At 49.9% G+C, this 21,164-nt stretch overlaps 2 protein-coding genes across 26 annotated transcripts in view; both read left to right on the top strand.

Moving 5' to 3' along the window:
- ACOXL (acyl-CoA oxidase like) overlaps positions 1 to 12,785 on the top strand; it is a 360,313-nt gene extending 347,528 nt beyond the window's left edge. For all 9 annotated transcript variants that reach the window (XR_011525900.1, XM_070572146.1, XM_070572143.1 and 6 more), the window contains one exon: positions 11,896 to 12,785. Coding sequence is in view for 5 of the 9 variants with exons in the window: in XM_070572146.1 (XP_070428247.1) it covers positions 11,896 to 12,096 (201 nt within the window). In the remaining 4 variants the exon portion in view is untranslated. The remainder of the gene's footprint in view (positions 1 to 11,895) is intronic.
- A 949-nt stretch (positions 12,786 to 13,734) lies between these two features.
- BCL2L11 (BCL2 like 11) overlaps positions 13,735 to 21,164 on the top strand; it is a 41,423-nt gene continuing 33,993 nt past the window's right edge. For 2 of the 17 annotated variants that reach the window (XR_011525913.1, XM_070572164.1), the window contains exons 1-3: positions 15,275 to 15,408; positions 18,045 to 18,181; positions 18,350 to 18,439. Coding sequence is in view for 11 of the 17 variants with exons in the window: in XM_070572164.1 (XP_070428265.1) it covers positions 18,058 to 18,181; positions 18,350 to 18,439 (214 nt within the window). In the remaining 6 variants the exon portion in view is untranslated. Of the gene's footprint in view, positions 13,874 to 15,274; positions 15,409 to 16,831; positions 17,175 to 17,411; positions 17,934 to 18,044; positions 18,440 to 21,164 lie in introns of those variants that run through there. The other 15 variants (XR_011525908.1, XM_070572157.1, XR_011525910.1 and 12 more) reach the window with 15 other exon arrangements.

The following is a 21,164-nucleotide window of genomic DNA, read 5'->3' on the forward strand; positions in this document are numbered from 1 at the left end:
CTGAGCTAACTACTGCCAATCCTCCTCTTTTTGCTGAGGAAGACTGGCCCTGAGCTAACATCCGTGCCCATCATCCTCTACTTTATACATGGGACGCCTACCATAGCATGGCAGGCCAAGCGGTGCCATGTCCACACCCAGGATCCAAACCAGTGAAACCCTGGGCCACTGAAGTTGAGCACGTGAACTTAACCTCTGGGCCATGGGGCTGGCCCCCTATTTGTAAACATTTTAAGGATTTTTACATCTATGTTCATAAGGGATATTGGTCTTTAATTTTATTTTCTTGTTATGACCTTGTTAGGTTTTGGCATTGGGGTATGCTGGCTTTATAATATGAAAAAAAATGTTCCCTCACTCTCTTTATATTTTTAAAGAGATTTAGTATAAAATTGTAGGTTAGAGTTTATATCCTCTGAGACTAAAAAAATTTGGGGGGGGTATTTTTTTGTAGCGAAAATCTATGGCAGTAAATTTCCCAGTTTTTAGTTATCTTAAAATTTTAAATTTTATCTTCATTTTCAAATGACAATTTCACTCAATATAGAATTTTAGATTGATTTGTCATCCTGTTGTCTTCTGTCTTGCCTTGTGTCTGATGAGAATTCAGCTATCATTCTTATAATTTTTCCCATGCATGACATTAATGTTTCTTTGACTAATCTTTCAATTTTTTCCTTACCTTTGATTTTAAGCAATTTTACTATGATATGCCCAGGTGTGGGTTTTGTTTTGTTTTCAATTTATCTGTTTGGTGTTCACTGAACTTCTTGAATATGTGGAGGATGTTTTATATCAAATTTGGAAATATTTCAAGCATTATATCTTCTGGAATTTTATTTTTCATTCTCTCTGACTTTTGGGATTCCAATTGCATGTATGTTAGGTTGCTAACATAATCCCACAGGGCATTAGTATTCTGTTTATTTATTTTTCTTTTTTCTCTTTGTTCCACTTAGAATAATCTCTACTGATCTTTTTCAAGCTTACTGATCTTTGTTCTGCAATATTCAGTCTGCTGTTAAACTCATCAGTGAATTTTTATCTCAAATATTTCATTTTTCAGCTCTAGAATTTTCCTTTCATTTTTAGAGGTTACATTTATCTCATGAAACATCCCATTTTAATCCATTATATCCATTTTTTCCTTTTAAATTCTTGCATACGTTTGTGATAATTGTTTTAAAAACCTTGTCTACTAATTCCAATAACTGGTCATCCATACATCTGCTTTTACTGATTGTGCTTTCTCTAGATTTCGGGCTACATTTTCCTGCTTCTTTGTAGATCTTATAACTTTTCATTGTACTCTGAATATTTATGGTACTTTATACATAACAGATTTTATTTTCTTTTGTTTATTTCCCTTTCTTTTGTCTAGTGGTTAGGTTGAGGGGCTGACCATTAAGATTCCACCCAGAGTCAAGTTGACCAAGGGCTGCTTTAGTTAGACTGTGTTCACTGTCCTTAGACCAACCCCACCCCCACTCCCATTCTGCCCTTTCAGTCCCATCGGCGGTTGAGCTGGGAGGATGTTGGACTACTGTCCCGGATATCTTTGACTCACCTTTGGCTTCAACCTCTGGTTGTTACTATGGGAGCAAAGTTCTCTTGCATCTTTCTACATCCCAATTAGAAGTAGAAGTCCTCCCAAATTGCTTTTGAAATCGTTTTGGTCCGTGAAATTCGAAATTCTAGGACCCACTGACACAGAATTCCTTCATATAACTTTGGACTCTTACCATTTATTTAGTTTTGGCAGTTTGTGGGGCTTCTGCTTCTTGAAAAAACATTTTGACTGAAAATTAGTCCTCCTTGGGTATGTTCACATTTCTTTGAGTCCGTACTTACAAGGCTGAACTGTCAGTTGATTAAAATACCATATTCTTTTGTATGAAAAAGTGTGAAGCTAATAGTTAAGCTTTATTATAACCACCTAATTTAATATTCTCTCTCGTTTCGTGTAAATGTCTTTGTAGAAAATGTTACCAAGAGCGGCGTTGTGGTTACGTTAGTTCCATTGCCAATACTTTTATATGGTTTCCTGTATTCTAGAGGGAAAGCTGTATGCACTTGCTTCTTTTTCAACTTTTCCTCTTATGAATCAGTAGCAGTATGAATAAATGTCAGAAGTTCTTATTAAGTGGTTAGAGTTGATGCCCCCATCTCAGCGTTCTTGTTTTAGGTAATGATGACTAAGCAGACTTTGTAATACAAAATGTGAAAATGCCAGAGTTATAAAGAAAAGGGTTTTCATTACTAGCTAAAGAGCACGTGACAATCGTAATATTATAAGTACTCACTCTGTGTCAAACTCACTTGATTCTTACATTTTAGAGATGAGGAAAGTCTCATGGCTTGGAAGTTACAACATCAGGGTTCAAAGTCCCCCCACTTTACCAAAATGGGCATTTTTTAGTAATACTTAGAATAGAGTTGTGTACTCTTTGGGTAAAAAACATTGCAATAGGAGAACGTTTTGAGGGCAATTTGTCTCTCCTCAAAATATAAATGAAGGTTTTTGTTGTTGTTCTCATTGTTTGGTCAAAAAGACAATTTCTCCATGCTAACATTTCAGATTATGCTAAACATTATATCAGCTGAGGAACCAATCAACATAAAATATGTTGTATTGATTCAGAGAAAATACTAAGCTGGACTCCTGATCATCTAATAGAATCCTGCAATTTCATTTCACGCTGAGGAAACTTGGCTGTAGAGGAACCCAGGAGAATGTATGTGTTCTTGGGACCAGGAGACCCAACAAGCTAAGGTGTGGCTCTGACTTGAGGGGCTGGTCCGTGGTCAGTAAAAACAGGAGCTCAGGTGGTTGTTGGGTAAATCAAGAGAGCCAGAATCACAGCATACAATGTGCAATTGTGCCTCATGTGAGCGCTTCAGAAATGTTTGTGTCTATGTTGACCACTAGCCAGGCATGTGGGGCTAAGGCGGCAAATTAGCTGTTACAGACCTAACAGTCTGATTCCTTAGAGAATGTTTGTCTAGAGAGGTAGGCAATTCTTCGGGGCAGCTGATTGGGTGGGAGAGAAGTAAGGTCAAGGCCTCTGAGTTTGGTGAGTTTGGAAGTCTTCACAAGAAGTGGTAAGAGCTGCAGTAAATTGATTGTGGTGATTTCCACTAATGGCTGTTTGACAGTTAACATGTTGCCCTTTTGAAGGGATATGCACTGTGTTTGGTGACTTAAGGTATGGACCAGAGAAGCAGGGAGGGCCTGCAGACCAGTGCAGAGAAGTTCATCCGACTCCACAGGAAGAGAATCTGTTGTTTCTTGAATACCCTCCTATCTGAGCCTCGTCAGCCAGGCATATTTTCAGGAGAGCTAAGGCCTTGTCCTTCTCAGGAAAAGCATCCAGTTCATCAGGCTGGTGCTTTGCATCATGGCAGCTGGCTCTGAAGCCAATGTCCTTGGCACCTTCCTCCAGTGGCAACATCCTAGAGGCCCCCTGGGCTACCCATTACTGCCCTAGTGCTCTTGGAGAATCTGCATGGCTGGGCAGATCCACACCGACACACACTGAATATCAATTCTGATTTTGGGAGAACATCAGGGGTCACATCTTTGCTTTGGTGGCAGAGGCATTTCCTCAGTGCAACATCCCATATACTCCAGGGACTGGAAACAGTGAAGCACTGGGGGAAAGACGGATGCAGAATGAGTAGACAGGGCTGTGAAAACAGAAAGCTCTGGATTAAAACTGTGGTTGTGCCAGTTACAAGGCATGTGACTTGGAGCAAAGTCCTAAATTCTTTAAGCCTTGGTTTCCTCATCTGTAAAATGGACAGATGTAAAAGGACAGAGTTGTTGTGAGGACTGCATGAGGCAGTTAATGTCAAGACCTCCTCTGTTACCTGGCACACAGTAGGTGTGCAGCAAATGACAGTCCCAGGCAGCAGGGAGCAGAGCACAGGAAACCTGGGTTACATACGCAGAGGGCTGGTATTGCTGCATGACATTGTTCTAAAGATGCTAGAGATGCAGTTAGGCTGCCAGATCAAGGCAGCCACGTGGCTCCCTCTGTACCTTGTTGCCTGTACATGCCCAGCCATCTGGGACGGGGTGTGGAGAGCACAGACAGACACTACAGGGGAGAGAGAGATCCTTGGCAAAGGCTGGGGCACCAATCTACGAAATGTCCAGTGGGGACTAGGGTTGGAATGCAAACGTGGAATAACATGGGGGATGTAAAAGCAGGCAGAGGTGGCCAGAGGCGCCTGGCAGAATCTCAGTGACATGTCACAGCAGCAGCGAAGGCCATAAACGACAGCCACAAGCAATATGGAAACCTCATTTCACCAATCACTTTAACCTTATTCCCTCATCACATCTTTTAGATTAGAAATTACTCGTTGATTAATTGTTTCAAGGTTCCCTTTTTTTAAAGTTTCTGACTCAATATCTACTTGTCCAAAATCAAGTCAATTGAATAAGAATGGGCAGAAAATTACATGACCAGCCCACTGATATCTAAGAATCCCTTAGAAAGTAAAGGTTGGCTGCATAGAGATTCCTTTTGAAAATTAGGTATAACTGATATCTAATAGCAAGTTTCTTTGTTGTTTGGTTTGGTTTGGTAAGGTTAGAAGTTTCCATTTCTCTGTGTCAACCAGCTAGTGCGATTGAAACCAAGAAGGGCACACCTGCTGAGCACCTTCGGGACACAGACTGTCATTTCACATTTGAGAAAACAGGGCGAGGAAGGTTATGTGCCCAGAGTCACAGGACAAGGGGATGGTGGAGCCTAGTTCCACAGCCTGGCTCCCTGGGCAGCTTTCGTGGGAGAATTCTCTGAAAACCCATCACTCCTAATCTCCCAGGCATCTGGGGGCCCGGTTCCCATATAAACGCTTTCCCCTATCATCCCCCCACGTTATATGCAGGTTATGTTACATCTGGCTCTACTATCTGAGGAGCATCTATGTGGGAAGAAGGCATGATTCTCTTATGTTACCCAGTCCAGAGCTCCTGGAAGATGAGCTTCAAAATGTCGCTCTTTAAAATCCGTATTTTCCAATGGGTTTAGCCGCCTTCTGTATGGCAGGTTGTCCTTTCCTCGAGGACAGCTTAGATGCGGGAGGCCGTTCTGTGACTGTGGGTGACGGTGGTGGGTAGAGCTGCCCTGGTCCCGGCTGTACTCCTCCAGGCAGCCAAAGCTGGGAGAGGCCTCAGAGCGCAGGGCACAGCTGCCCTGCCACTGCTCTCCCTTGGCAAGCAGTGCGGGAGCCCGCAGGGTGCCGCACCATCTCTCAAGAGCAAGCTCTTCTCTGTGCCCTGGCATCGCGTTACCGGCCCGAGAGACAGTTTGGAAGGGATTTTAATAAGCACCCAGAAAGATAGATCCTGTTACTGCCTGAGACTGCCAAAGCACTGTCAGAGGAGGCCAGTTAAAACAAAAGATTTAAATAAGAACCAGAGTCTCACAACACGATACCCAAAATGTCCAAGTTTCAACTGAAAATCAGTCACCATACCAAGAACGAGGGAGACCCCCAAACTGAATGGAAAAGGACAATCAACAGACGCCAACACTGAGACGACAGCAATGTTAGAATTATTTGATGGTTTTAAAGCAGCCATCAGAAAACTACTTCAATGGGGAATTATGAATACATTTGAAACAAATGAAAAATACAAACTCTCAGCAAAGAGGTTGAAACTATAAGGAAGAGGCAAGTGGAAATTTTCAAACTGAAAATGTATATATAGATATACAGATATGTATATATATACACATATAGGTATACAGTAGTGCACTGCATAATGTTGTTTTAGTCAACAACATACCTTGTATACGACAAAGGTCCCATAAGATTAGTAGCATATAGCCTAGGTGTGTAGTAGGCTATAACATCCAGGTTTATGTTGTAAGTATGCTCTATGATGTTCACATGATGACAAAATCACCTATGATGAATTTCTCAGAACACAACCACATTGTTAAGTGACTCATGACTGTACATATAAAATAGTCATATGTAGATATACAGACAAGAACTAGATGTTCAGGAAAAATAAAAGTGATAGGAAAGCAAATGGAGGAAATTAATATCTAGCCAGTATATAGTATCTGTGACAAGGTCAATAATGCTAAATGCTTTATTATTTTTATAATTACCATATAACACAAATATATTATTACACGTTATTATTTAATTTAATCCTTACAAAACCCTAAGAGAGAGAGAATATTGCCTTTCTACAGATGAAGAAACTGAGGCTCGGCAAAGCTAACCGAGCTGTTCATGTTCTTTCAGGTAACACAGTGACTATTTCAGGATGGCCGTCCAAGGCAGTAAATCTGTACCCAAGAACCGAAAGCTTGAAAGAGACCTCATGAAGTGACAGTGTGTCGGATGAGGGGGAAAGGCAAATGCGTGACTCAGTCAAAGAGAACGAAGAGTGTCGAGCGGAAGGCAGGACACACTTCCTAGGTCCACGTAGAAAGCGCAGGTTGAGCTTGGGTGGTGGGTAATGGAGTGCGGGAACCCACTCAATCGAGTGTTCTTAAAGGGTTCAAGTTCACAACCAATGACTTTACTTGAACTTGAGAGGCAAGTGAGAGTGATTCTGGGCTTTGGGGAAGAAGAATGATCAGGTCAGAACAATACTCAAGGAAGGTAATCTTGTGAGGCAGGAATCTAAAGGGGTTGGAGAAGGTCTGAATGGGGCACAGAAGAGAGTAGGGAGGGTTCTCACGCCCAGTGCTAGTCTGGAAACAAGTAGAGAAGAGAAACTCTCCATGGACGATAAAGAGACAGCAAAGATGAATCAACCTCTCTCTCGATGAGAAATGTTCACAGAAGTATGCCTGACGGATGCAGGCTGATACTCGTTTTATATACTACCCTCAACAACTGTCTGGAGACGGTGCTATTCACGGAAATGAAGCGAAACATTTAGAGATTGTTTCACACACACACACAATCATCATAAAAGGTTTCAGACACGTAAAAGGGGTCAAAGCATAAAATGAGGAATTTCTCTGTATCTATTCCCCAGCTTGTCATTTTCAGGCTGCCTTCCCATCACCAGCGGAGCCCACCAACTCAGTTGATGAGAGGCTTGTGTGTTGATGTATACCTTCTTCTTTAAGGAGGATACTCTTTAAAGCCATCTTAAAAGAGAAGTACCTCAGGCTTCACAGAATAATAAGAGAAATCCAAATGGAATGAAGCGGTGAGTCTGGCATGCACGTGCGCAGGCTTGATTCCACATGCTGTCACACTCAGCCCCCAAGTGTCTGTGCAAATGGACAGATTCATGTTGAAACTTACTGGATATGAGTTTCTTAGAAGTCTTTAAAGGGCTTGATGATGGCATTTTGGGGATAAAGAGTTGACAGCTCTCGGCTTTGCTGCCTTACAGTGGGGCCTTTACATAATTACCTCACTATCTTCCCAGTCACTTCTGAGGTCAGCCCTCTCACCCACACTCTACAGTACAGACTCCCAGTCTTGGAGATGAGCCCCTGTTGGCCACCCTTGTTAGGAGTAGGTAAATACTGCAGTCCGCATGAAGTAAGGTGATAAGCCTGTGCCAGGCCATTCCATCACACCAGCTGACTCTGGTGAGGCAGGCCCCATCCATTTCTCTCTCCTAAGGGTACAGGAGAACCTAAGAAAAAAATTTGTAAGACTTGGGATCCCTGGTTGCAAATATCTTCTGCCTTCTTTCCCCATCTTTGACACTTTGATTTTACTGAGTATTTTTGTTAGCAGCTAAAGCCTCTCATAGAGATGACAAAGAGTGGCAGACGGTTCTAAGGCAAGTCCTGGTGATTTGCCTTCTAAGTTGGATTAGGGAAGTGGGGTGGGTGGTGGCCCGCAGTGGGACTTCCAGCCTGCTATTCCAGTTCTCTCCCAGATACCCCACCAACTGGATGGTCATTTGGCTTTATAAACTCTTTTAGGACTGAAATTCTCTCTTTTGGTTAAGCCTATTGTCAACTAAACCTCATTGTTAAGTGTTTTAATTGCATAATTATAGAACTGTCCTCAGATTATTAAGTTAAGAGGATAGAAGTGCAGCTGAAGATGACCCCAGTGAATGGCAACTTGAAGTTTTTAAAGGAAGGTAGCTGTTTTAGTTACCTATTGCCATATAACAGAATACCCTAAAACTTAGTGGGATCAAAAACCAACTGTTTATTTCTTACTGTTCTGCGGACAGGCATCTGGGCAATTCTTCAGCTAGTCTTAGGTAGGATCCCTCCTCTAGTTGCAGTTAGCTGAGTTCAAAAGGACCAGGAGGTCCAAGAGGGCCTCACTCACATACCTGGCAGTGGGCCTGGCTGTTGGCCAAGGCATGTTGGTCCTTCTCCACGTGGACTTTGGCATCCTGCAGCAGGCTAGACCTGGCGTCTACACAGCAAGTGGTGTCAGGATCCCAGGAGCGCAAGGGTGGGCGTTGCAAGGCTTCTTAAGGCCTAAGCTCTGAAACTCACACAGTGTCACTTTCTCCACATTCTATTGGTCAAGGCAAGTCATGAGGCAGCCCAGATTCAAGGGATGGGGAAGAAGACTGTATCACAGTCACCAGGCGAGAAAGGGGCTAGCTGAGGGACATGTCATCTTGGAGTAAGGGACCTGACACAGAGAACAGCATGAGGTCACCTGGGGCTGGGGACGGAGGTGGGGGATGTGGGAAGAGGCAGGAGAACCTTCTGCACAGTCAGGAGCAGCTGGGGTGTTGCTGCGAGTGCCCTGGGCACCTCGCCCCTTGAGCATCTGCTGTATAATGAACACCAACACATGGAAAAACAGGGTTTATTTAGAAGGCTGTAAAGCTTAGTCACTGTCCATGCGAGGCCATAGTCTCCCAACTGGAATGAACAAGATGCGGGGAGAGTCAAAAGAAGAGGAAAAGACATAACCTACCGCAGCCAGCCAAACTGATGCTATAAATTCCCCCCAAAAATCCACACGTTAACAGATCCATAGTCCCCCAGGGCTGAGTGCTTCCCTGTTCTGTAAAGCAGACAGTCTCAAATCCCACCCGCTGGATAGTGCCAGTGACCCTTATGTCCTTACTGTTTTTAGAGCAATACTGCCCATGGTTTGGGTCTGTTTTATACATTTTCTGCAAAAATGTATAACTTGTTCATGCTCTTTTATTTTTAAAGGGCACCTGAAAATTGGTGTTTTATCAAAAGCTGGTGAGTTTTCTTTGTAAAGAGATGAGCAGGCTTGAGGTGCTTTGTCCAGCACAATGGGGCCACATACTGGCAGCACACGTGGGCCCCCACAACATATGCCATTTTTATGCTTACAGTATGCAGGCGTATCTTTGGTAATAAAATTAAACTTTAATAGTTCTTTGCTTAGTCCTCTATGGCTCCCTGGTAATAAAAAAAATCCTGTAACTGTATATTAATAAATGCTCTATTAGCTACCTAAGTTTACTGTGTATTAAGGAGAGCGTATTTGTAGAAAGTCTTTAAAACTCCTCAGCAGCTCCATGCTGCAGGAGGCCTGTCTGCAGCGTGCACCACAAATCTTCGAGTGCCCAACACACCCTCTCCCACAGCGGAGGACTCCAGGACATCCTTTGTAATGACAGGGTGATCATGATTATGATCATCCTCACAGGCAGAGGTGGGGGAGTAGCTGGGATCAGAGCCAAACTTGTTTTATCAGGAATGACGCCTGATCCTTGGATCTAGATACTAATCGTTTTGGGGTTCCTGTTGTAGTCTCTGACAAATGGAGAAAGCAAGGAGATGTACTTTAGATAGCCCTAGAAATTTAGATTTAGAAAGAATCTTAGCAGTCAACATACAGTCTTCTTGTTGATATGAGCATTCCTCTTTAGAGTGTCATTGGAGGTCACTCCCTGAACACTTATGAACGTGAAAACCCTCCTCCTGTCCAGCCATTGGATTCCTTTTTTTTTTGGTTTTTTTTTTTTTTTTTTGGTGAGGAAGATTGGCCCTGAGCTAACATCTGTGGCAAATCTTCCTCTTTTTCCTTGAGAAAGATTGGCCCTGAGCTAACATCTGTGCCAATCTTCCTGTTTTATGTGTGGGTTGCCACCACAGCATGGCTTGATGAGTGGTGTATGTCCACCCCCAGGATCTGAACCTGCCAACCCTGCGCTGCTGAAGCAGAGCATGCAAATTTAACCACTATGCCACCCGGCCAGCCCCTGGATTCCTTTTTTTAAAAAATCTATTTTATTCTTATTTTTAAAGTTGCAAAAATATTGAATAGAAATCTGCCTCCTGTAATTTCTATCTCTGGGCCCTTATTGTGTGTTCTGCACGAGACAGACCAAACCCATACTTTCTTCCACCCAAGACTCATTCAAATAACTGGATTTCCCCCATTGTTGACTATGTGACGAAATTGGTTGAGTTTCCAACCTAACGGAAAAATTAGCTTACATAATGATATTACAATATGTGGAAGGTTGAAGGACCTGTACACGATCTCATGGTTTTGAACTGTGTGGTTAGAGACACTGAGAGTTGACAGATTAGTCAAGGATTTGTCAAGAGTATTAGTTACAAACTTTGAAATCTTGGTCAGTGAAAGTTCATCATTGTGCATCTTGCAAATATGATCAAAGTCTTTTCGGTACTGATTTGATGATGCATAACCACAGTGTATAAAGAATGAAGTTTTTCATTAGAATTTACTGACATAATGGAGCACATTTTAAAGGGAGATGTATTGGTGGACTATTAAAATGCATGCCCTTCCCCCATCCTACCCCCACCTCCATGTGAGGACCCTGTCTGTTGCCTCTGAACATCTAAAATGGCATTTTGGACAGCTACAAAGGAGCCATGGTCTTCACGGCATTCGTGCCGCTCAGGGATGACCACCACTGTGAGGGCAAAGGTGGGAGGGAGCTGGTGTAAGTGATGTTTCTAAAACCATAGAAATAAACCATGAAAACCTGGGGGCTAACTGTCATTTGGTAAGTAAAACAAGTTTACAGTTGGCTAAAAACTTGAAAAATGGAGGAATAAAGTTATGGGAAAGGAAAACAGAGTCTCTGCCCTGTTCTTGTTGAGTTTTAGAAAAACAATATATATTGTCTTTGGTAGCCTTTTTTCCCTGGGAGTTTAAAAAAAAAAACGCACTGGCACCTAAACCACGGAAAATAAAATAAAAATGCACCCAAATGCAGCTCTTCCAAAATCAGTGGCCTGCATCTTCCTCTCCCTTCTGCAGAGATGTCTTATCAGTACCTTTTCCAATGGTTGTCGGCACACACACGGAAAGTGACAGACGGGTCCCTCGAGGTTCCAGTTAACTGCAGGTTGATTTCCTGCAGCAGCCAGGTGGAAGGTGCACAAAGTGGCCAGTGCCTGGTCTTGGTCCTCCAGGCCCCTGTGCTGGCGTTTCAGGAACCACAGCCTGCAGCCCGCCGGGGATGTGAAGACGCTAGTCTGGGGAGAAGTGGGGCAGGTCGCTGGTTCACCTGGTCTGACGCTCTTCCTGTTCAGTTGCCTCTGTGCGCCAGAGGGTGGCACCCCAGGCACTCCAGAGGTGGAGAGAAGGAAAAGGGAGGGGACTGGAGGGGAGGGGAGGGGAGAGGAGGGGAGAGGAGGGAAGGAGAACGCTGATGTATTTGCAGACCTTGGTCTCGAGCTTCCTAGCTAATACGGAGCCCACCCCCACCTCTTTGCGGACTAAGAGGGATTCTGCCAGACTAAGTGTCACAGAGTTAGGAATTTCTAAGACGAAAACGGCTTGCGAGGGTTATTCATGACCAACGGCCTCTACGCTCCTGGGTCCCGGGAAATCCAAAGGGAAACTAGTCTGCAGGCGCTGGGAATGCGGGTGCTTGGGGGTGGCCGTGAAGCCACTGGCGCCTGATGCTGTGAGTGAGCCAACATCTGACCTGTCCCTTTGTGTCATGTTTTGCAGTTGCTGGATTTGTGCGACTCAGTGAAGGATGATGCCCTGAGGGTGATCTCCGCCTTTAACATTCCACACACCTCCCTCCACGCACCAATTGCCGGAATCACCAACCCGCTGGCCGCCTGGGCCTTCTACCCTGCGCCGCTGCTACCCCCGGCCCGGGAAGGGGCGCGCTCTCGGCGGCCCAAGCTGGAAGCCAAGTTATAGCGGGCGTGGCGGGAAGGGTGGTGGCCCGCCCGCAGCTGCCACGACACTCGCTTTTCTGACGCCTGGAGCTGGGGCCGAGGCCGGGCTGGCACACGCTGGGCGGTGGCCCTCGGGGATTTTGGTCGAGGAGCCGGGGTCGGGCTGAGGCTGGCGAGGCGCGCAGCGGGCTGTTGGGAAAGGGAGCCAGGCGGCCGTTCCGGGAGGGCCACGCTTTATCCTCTCCCGCCTGGCCCAGCAGCGACCTCTCTCGGTTTAGGCGCTGGATCCCCCTAAACAGCGTGGGCTCCCCCGAGAGCGCTCCCCACAGCCGGGTACCACCAAAGGTCTCCCGCTGTTAGCGGTGACTCAGATTCCCAGTGATTTTGAAAAACTGTGACGCTGGGTGAAAAAAAAAATCAAAGCACAAAAAATCAAAACACCCGCGGGCAAAGGTTCAGTTCAGCAAAGTGATGCTTTCCCTGTGAATCAGACCTTTTTGGGCTCTGCGAGGAAACGCACGGGCGGGGAAAGGGCAGTGTGAAGCTGGAGTTTTGCTCTCCGCAGAGCACGAACTTGGGCTCGTCCTCCCAGCCGGGCGGCTTCCGGACCGCAAGGCAACGCGCGGAAAACATTTTTACCATACGAAATTGTAATCTATTCTTTAGAAGAGCAGAGATACAAAGTTTAATAAACAAATTAAGCGATGGAAAGGCGATCCTGCTGCTTGCAGAGGACGGGGAGGGGGCCAGGGCAATACGCTGCAATAAGTTGGTTTCGGAACTTGGAAAGATCACAAGCGGCGACGCCTGCGGTCCCAGCGAGGGCCGTAGATTTCCCATTGCTCAGGTCCCGGGTGCCCGACTTCATTCTCGCTCCTTTCTCTCAGTCTGAACCATTCTCCTTCCTCCCTCTCCACATTTCGCGGCAGAGGCAGGAGTGGGCACCGCTCTGCTCAAGTCCAAAAGGGCGACATTCAGGACCGGAGCGAAGGTCTAAGGCCCACCTGCCCTTCCCACTCTGCCTCTTCTCTGGGCTCAGGGCCAGTTTCAGGAGGCCCTCCCGACGCTGCAGGAGAGGGCGGGAAGGGCTCGCGGTCACCCAACTCGGGGCCCTCGACCGAAGCTCCCCAGCACAGTCTGGGGTGCATGAACAGCCGCCTCCGAGCCGACCTCCTCGTTGTGCCCCAAATAAGAGCGCTCAACCGGTTGCTTTCCCCGACGCCTTTGTTTTTCAAAGTGTTCACAGGGTCGCTAGAGCGGACGACGCGGGGGCGGTGGAGCTGCACAGAAGCAGACGACAACTACCAGGGCTTTTTTCTGCGTGGTTCTTTTCCGGTCCCCGTCTGAGTCGTCCAACCCCACCGAAAGCGCGGAGCACTCGCGAGCGCGGCTGGTTTGGAGCTCCCAGCGGACGCAGCAGGTCCCGTTGCTTCCCGGCGAGCGCCACGCCGGGCGGCGAAGGCACAAGAGCTCGCCTGCGGCCGCCACCTACCATCCGCGGGCGGGAGCTCCAAGCGCGGTTGGGGTAGATCTCCGGCCTCTGCGTTCACTTCGCCGCGTCCCCACCCATGCCCTTTCCCTCCTGCAGCGAAATCCCCAGGCGGAGCCCGGAGCGCGTCCTCGAGCCCCTCCAGGAACCCCTGGTCTCCTTCACTTCGCTCAGGACTCGCCGGAGGATGCACTAAAGACTAGCTTAGGACTTTGCTGTCTCGTTGACGTTCTATATCTGGCCAGACGACGGGACAATACCTCGCTGACTTACCCCTCAGCACCGAGGACCTTTCCTTCTCCGTTCCAGGGTGCGGGTTAGAGTGGCTCTTATATTGAGTTTCTATAATTCGTCTAGCCTGGTCTCCCCCGTGGCGGAATGTTCCATCTCCCGGCCGACCTTGTCTTCACTCCCCAGCCGCGGCTGTCTCAAAGCCGGAGGAGCGCAGGAGGAGAGTAGGGGCGCGGATGCAGGACACGCATTGGGAGGCAGATGGGGGCGCACACGGAGTTTGGTCCCCCAGGGAAGGAATGGGCGTGGGGCCACGGACTCCAGGGGAAGGGGGATGGGGGCAGCAAGGAGGAGGAGTGGGAGGTATTGCGCTCCCCAGGCCGCTCTCCACTCGCCGTCCAAAACCCGCTGCGCCGCCTTCACTGGCCTCAGCCCGCGCCGAGGGACGGTTCCTGGGCTGTTCCCTGAGAGCCCAACAAATCTTGGGGATCCCAACCGACCAGAGGCACCACCCTCTCTCCCACCTGGAGGCCGCGACTCTTCTTGGTCCTTTCTTTTTTTTCTTAAAAGGATTTTTTTCGAGTTCTTTTTTCATTTCCCTATTTTACCTGCTCTGCGCACACTCGCTTCCCGCCTCGCACCCGAGCTACGCCTCCGTTAATCGCTCCTTGCCTGTTTCTCGACTCTCCCCACTAAGGGGTCTGCCTCTTTGCCGGAGGTTCGGCGCGCGAGAAAGCTAGGTGCCACTGCGCGGTGGCATGAGTTCTAAGAGTACTGCTTGAGGCGAGGGCGAGGAACATGAGCAGCATGCAGGTCGGGGTCCCGCCGGGAGCCCCGGACTCTAGAGGGGAGGAGAGCTCGGAACCCCCTGCTCAACCTTGGATCCGCGCGTTCTCGGGGACGAACCCAGTCCCCGCGCCTGCCCCAGATGGCTGAGGGAGAAACTCCCGCAGCCGAACAAGGGCTCAGCGGCGCCTCCTGAGGTTTTCCGCGGGCGGCAGAGGCCGGCCCGGCTCAGAGTGCGCCCGGAGCGCCCCCTCCGTTCCACGCGCGCGCCGCGGCCGCCGCTGGATGGGGGAGAGGCGAGGGCACACTCTGGAGAGGGGGATGGGTGCGCACCAGCCGCCAGCAGCCCAAGTCACTCCAGTAAACACGCCCAGCCGGGGCAGGGCTGGCGGCGCGCGCAGAGGGGAACCCGGCGGAGCCACCCCCGCCTTTACCTGTCGGAGCCTGCACGCGCCGGCGGCCGCGGCGCCGCGGGGGCGGGACTTGCCTGCCCGCGCGCGGGGGCGGGACCTCGCGGGGGCGGGGCGCACGGTGATTGGGCGCGGGCGCGGGGCCGCCAGTCTGAGCTGGGCTGCAGGGCCGCACAGGTTTCACTTCGCTCCGCGCAGCCTCCAGGTCTGGATCTTGTAGGAGCGCTCGGTCCACTGTCGCCGCTAACGCCGCCGCTACTGCATTTTCGCAGCCGCCTTGCGTGCCCTGCCCGCCTGCGGTCGGCATCGCCCCGGGCTGTTCGGTTCGCCCAGCTCCCGCCGCCACCGCCCCGGCGCTCTTCCCCTGGCCCTCGTCCCCCCAATGTCTGACTCTGACTCCCGGACTGAGAAACGCAAGGTAAATACCTCCGAATTCCGGGGAACGGGCCGGGCACGGATAGCAGATAAGGCGCCGGAGCCAGCACGACTCCACCTCCTGCCCGTTTCCCGCGCACGTGCAGGCAGAGACGTGCCTGCGTATCCGTCCCGCGTGTTGCCAGCGGGAAGCGGCGATCAGTGCGAGTCGGGTCTCCCTCCCCGGGCAGGTCCACTTTGGCAAGGGGTCTTCCGCGCCGAGGCTGCGGGCACTTGGCCGAAGTGCAGCTCGAGCAGGAATTCGGCGCGCGGGAGTGGTGGGGCGTCTCGGGCCGGCTGGGAGAGGCAGCGCGTGCTCTCTGCGCTGGCCCGGGAGCTGGACTGCCGCTCCACCCCATCGGGCTGTGCGCCTGGCAGAGAAGGCTCGCCACCCGCCCGCCCCGGCGGCCCCCGAGTAGCGGCCGCGCGGTTGGAACGGGTCTCGCGTCTTGGCTTTGCTCGGGCGCGCGGGCCTGTTGCGGAGGATTTGCGGAACTGTGGTGGTGATTTAACTGACGAGACTCGGCTTTTCCTTTTACTCATTCAGGCCGAGGTTTCGGGGCAGCTGCTGTGTTCGCCCTGACGGACGTGCCTGGGGGCCCTGTCCCGTCTGCGGGCGCCCTGCGGACGATGCCAGCCGCACGATCCATAGACAGCGAGAGGCCGAGGGCCTTCTCCGACCGCCGGGGCCACGCGGTAGAGGAGCCGCGGGCAGCAGAACCTGCTCCGTCCTTGAGGTCGGGCTGTCTTAGCAACTTGGCCGTGCCCGAGCGCACCCCGACCCATTCGCAGCGGTAGCTGGCGGTGCCGTGTCCTCGCGGGCCTGTTACTCGGGGTTGGCCCTGTTTAGTGGAAGGCCCATTGGACGCGGGTGACGGCGGTGTGGATGTATTCGTGGTCTGTCGTGCTCACGCGTGCGCGCGGATATGCGCGCCCGTGGCCAGCGGCGGCTGCCCAGATTTGGTGCGTGTCCGCGGCGCACCGGGAGAAAGAGGGAGAAGTTGGAGGAGGATGAGTGTTGCAGCTGGGGAGAGGGCGGCCTTTGGGGTCCTCGCCCCAGCGGGCCTGGGCAGGGGTCGGCGGCCGGCGGCCAGGACTGCAGTCTGAGGACCACTCTGCGGGTGCGGGGAGAGCGCGGGTCCTGCTTTGTCTCCAGGTGACCGGCTTCTTGGGGCGGCGGGAGCTGCAGAGGCTCGCGCCGCGTCCGGTCGGGCACCGGGGCGGGCGGGGTAGCCCGAGTAGCCCCGATCCCCGAGGCCTCCGAAGTCTCCGCCGAAGCTACCGCCGCGGTCGGAGGCGAGTTTGTCAACAATCGCCTCGCCTTTGGCTGCCTGACCCGTAGGCGCCGCCCCCGCCGCTGCCGGCGATTGGCTGCGGCGCGGAGCGACCGCACGCGGGCCAATTGGGAGCGCGGGCACCCGGCGCCAGCGGCGCGGGGAGGTCGGCGGTGCCGGCGGCGGCGGGCGCAGTGCGCGAGGGGAGGAGCGGGAGGAGGCGGAGGATGTTCCCGGCGGCGGCGGCCGGGGCAGCGCGGGCCAGAGGCGCGGCGCGCGGAGCCCTCGGCTGCCCTGCGGAGCGCGGCGGCGGCGGCGGGCGGGCGGCAAGCGGCAGGCTCTGCGCTGTCCTGGCGCCTCTGAGCGCGAGTCCCGGGCTTTGTCTCCCCCGCTGCCTAAGTGGCGACAATCAGGGGGCTCCGGGTCGGCGAAAGGCGCGGGCTGGACGCCGCGGGGCCCGGGCCCGGACGCGACGCTCGGAAGGGAAGGGGCGGATGTGAGTTTCGGCCTGATCGCCTTCAGACGGGAGGGTCTTGGGGGTGAAGGAGGCGCGCGCCGGGTGGTGCCTAACGTGCAGAGTTACTTGTGGACTTTGCAGGGGGCACCGGGGGACGGCTGCGGGGACCTTCCCCTTGGGCGGCGTGCAACTAACAGTGCGGGTGTCCTTCGGGGGAGTTCTGTCCGGTTAGGTGCTGCGCGCCGGCCCCCGCGGGAGGAGGGGCGCGCGGGCCGGGAGCGGGAGGGACCGCGGGAGCCGGGCCGAGCCGCGCTGCGAGTTACAAACTCTATTGTGACGCACTTACTACGACGGACGGCCCTTGCCAAACCTTCTCCAGACTTGCTGCCCTCAGCACTTTCGGCAGAACAATGGGGCCGGAGCGGGGAACGCGGCCAGCCGCCTGCAGTGGCTGCATCTGCGCCCGCTCCTGTGCTCCAGCGCGGGATCTGATCCCGGGAAATCAGAGCCCGCTGGGAGTTTCTGACTTATTCAAGTTGCCCGGAGCAGACCACATGTGAATAGACTTCAGAAGAGCTGCTTCTCCTAAAACTTGAGAGAGAGAGTGTGTGTGTGTGTGTGTGTATGAGAGCACCAGTTCCATAAGTAATTGACGTTGTTTCTGTGTTTTGTTTGGTGGCAGGAAGTTCAGCCCCCCTCCCCCACAAAGATAATGATACCTTTGTTATTTTAGGTGTATTTTTCTTCTTATTTGGAAGGTCGTCGTCGAAGTATGCGCAGTAATCAGTTAGTGTTAAAGTATGTAGTATTCACTCTCAGAATTTTCAGCGAATAGGTGAAAGCTAATGTAGTTATTCGTTGTCATTATTATTTTGCTTAAGATAATCTTAGTTTTTATTTTACTTGCAGAAAAAAAGACCAAATGGCCAAACAACCTTCCGATGTAAGTTCTGAGTGTGACAGAGAAGGCGGACAATTGCAGCCTGCGGAGAGGCCTCCTCAGCTCAGGCCTGGGGCCCCCACCTCTCTACAGATAGAGCAGCAAGGTAATCCCGGAGGCGAAGGGGACCGCTGCCCCCAAGGCAGCCCTCTGGGCCCGCTGGCCCCACCGGCCAGCCCTGGCCCTTTTGCTACCAGATCCCCGTTTTTCATCTTTGTGAGAAGATCTTCCCTGCTGTCTCGCTCCTCCAGTGGGTATTTCTCTTTTGACACAGACAGGAGCCCGGCACCCATGAGTTGTGACAAATCAACACAAACGCCAAGTCCTCCTTGCCAAGCCTTCAACCACTATCTCAGTGCAATGGGTAAGCAGCACCCAGGGAAGAGGCAGCTGACGTGTGTGGTCATTTGAATATCCATTTGAGGCTGGGTGTAGCACTTAAAGCCCCTTTTGAGAATCCTTTTACTGATTTATTCTGTATTTTCATGGAAGTGGAGGATGTCTCAAATAAAACAAAACAACATTTGTAAGAAATGTTACCAAGTTTCATGGCAGGGATAACGGTGAGGTCTAAGCATCAGCCTTTTGGGCGGTAGTGCTGCAATCCTGGCTGCCTTCATTGCAGTGGATGACCATGGCACGTTGTTCTAACCACCGAGATGGACTTATTAATGACATTCACCTTGAAAGGGACTCGGTCAGTTATAGCAGATAGCTTGATAACATAACCGAAAGTGTGAAGAAAGAGATGAGACCAGTTCACCGTTTGCACAAGTGACATTTAAAAAAAAAAACAAACTAGTTTGTATAGGCAGTATCAACATAGAACCATGAAAATGGTTTGTTTTCTACTCAGATTTCTTGTTGGGCTTATTTTGTTTCCTCAGAGGTTTTGGGCACAGTACTGATAAGATTAGATTGTGGGGTTTTGTTTCTGGGATTAAAGACAGTTTTAGGGTCTGAACCAGAGGAGGCAAACTCAGATGCCCAGAAAAACCTGGTGATACCAGCAGGGAGGGAACCCACCTTGGAGGAATCATGGCAAATTGGAGAGCATTTGCCCCGCCTGTATTAGGGTTGCCCCCACTTGTGGCCAGGAGGGTCTGTGGTCGCAGATAATCCAAAACTGCAGATTTTGATGCGAGATATCCTGATATTTAAACATTGGCATCTAATTTAGAACTTTGAAAGTTCTGTTCAAGCCAGATAAAAACATCTGCAGCCCTAATTTGATCCCTGAGCAGTTCTGGCAACCCTGCTAAGGGGGTGAGTCTGTGTTGGTTCAAATCACCCTTCCGCATTTATAGAAAAGGTTCGTGTCTTGATCAGGATTCACCAAAATCGCATTTACCGTTTGTCCAGATCCGCCCTTTCTGCATTCACGAGATATAAGTAACTTGGCAGCGTTACTGATTAAGAAATCCAGTGTAGATTCTATTAGAATGTAGATCACACTTACGGGGCCAAAGGCTAACTAAAACAGAGTCATCGGACTAGACACTTGCCTGCTGGAACACGAGGACAGATCTCGCCTTTGCAAATACTGTAGGGCTCTGTCTGCATAACCTTCAAGAAGGTAAACTGTGCGGGGCCGTCCCCAGGCTACAGAGTTAGAACCTCAGAGGGTTGGTTAGTTGTCGGAGTTTCAGTGCACCTGAGAAATAGCCAGCAGAAAGGGCACAAAACCAGTGCTCTACGCATTGGCTCTGCATCTCCTGCTCCATGCTGAGAGATGCTTTATGAGGACTGCCTCCTTACAGAAAGGAGCTAGCAGTTTTATTATTGCTTTAGTTTTTGCTATTACCGCAGCTCTTGAACTCATTGAACCCTTAGGAGTTCTTGGTGCTTACAAATGTTTTTCTGCCCATGAAAATGCTCCTGAGTATATGAACCTCCAGCACTCTTGCTTCCCAAATGAGCTAACAGGGCCTAGGCGTGTGTCAGTTTAAAAACCTGTGTGTTTGAATGATCCTTCGGAAGCTGTTACAGTTTTTCACTGCAGTCCTACAAGTCAGTCTACCAGTGTTGGCTTAATGCATAGCAGTAGTGAGCGAGTTAACTGTATTTTTCTGATGTAGGGACAGGCAGGGGTGCTTTTTTTGGTGAGATACTATTTAGCGAGCTAATTATAAGGTAAGCACCGTTACTGAGATGACAGATGCAGAGCTTTAGGGATCACAATCTAAGTTACCAAGCCAAGGGTTGGTTATACCTGCGAAGTACGGTAATGGATCCTGAGGTGTAATTTTATAGTATCAACTACATTCCAGTAGATTGGTGTGATAAGTTAGAGCTTAATGCAGAGGATTAAATGATAAGTTATAAGGAGTGTGTCTGAAGTTAATGCACCGAGGTAAGTTTCCAGTATATTAAGTTCTTGGGAAATTTGCCTGGGGAGGGAATGCATGCATGAGGAGAGGCGGGAATTGCTAGAGGGGGAGAGGACTTAGGTAGATGTGAGTTTATTGAATTGAAGAATAAGATTTTCAGTCTTGGTAGTCCATGACTTTTTTCCCTGACTTTTGTTACAGTAGTTCAGTGTCTGAAGACTACTGAAATATGCTGAGTTGGTAAATTTCGGTTGTCTTCTCTTTTGGGCCATGTTTAGTGTTCTTTACTCAACCGTATCCATCAAGATCTTCAATGAAGCTTTTGAGAATTTAGTGCAAGATACATTTTTCACAAAGAAGTCTTTATGTTTGGTTTCAAGCAATGCAACACGAATGTGAGGTTATGGAGAGTTTCTCTGTAGCCGGGGGCTCCTGCCTCCGCAGAGTGGCTTTCTGCTTAGCAACTTGGGGTAGAGAACAGTGTATCTGGCAGTTTTTTTCCTGCCTCTTTGTTCTAACAAGAAAGTAAATTCTTGTCTCAAGTATACAGCACTTAGCCGTTGGTACTAGAAACATCTTCATGTTTTTCACTGTATCCCCGATTTTTCTGAAGATGTGTTCAAAGAATATTATATTTGTCTGTGAGAGAGACAGTTTTTTCACTTTTACCAGATTTTGGTCTCCTTATACCCTAGGAGGATTAACTTGACAAGTGCTCTCGTAGTCAGTGAATAACTGATTGTTTTAATCCAAATTCCT

Source organism: Equus przewalskii, chromosome 14, assembly GCF_037783145.1.
Source record: "Equus przewalskii isolate Varuska chromosome 14, EquPr2, whole genome shotgun sequence".
Lineage (NCBI taxonomy): Eukaryota > Metazoa > Chordata > Mammalia > Perissodactyla > Equidae > Equus > Equus przewalskii.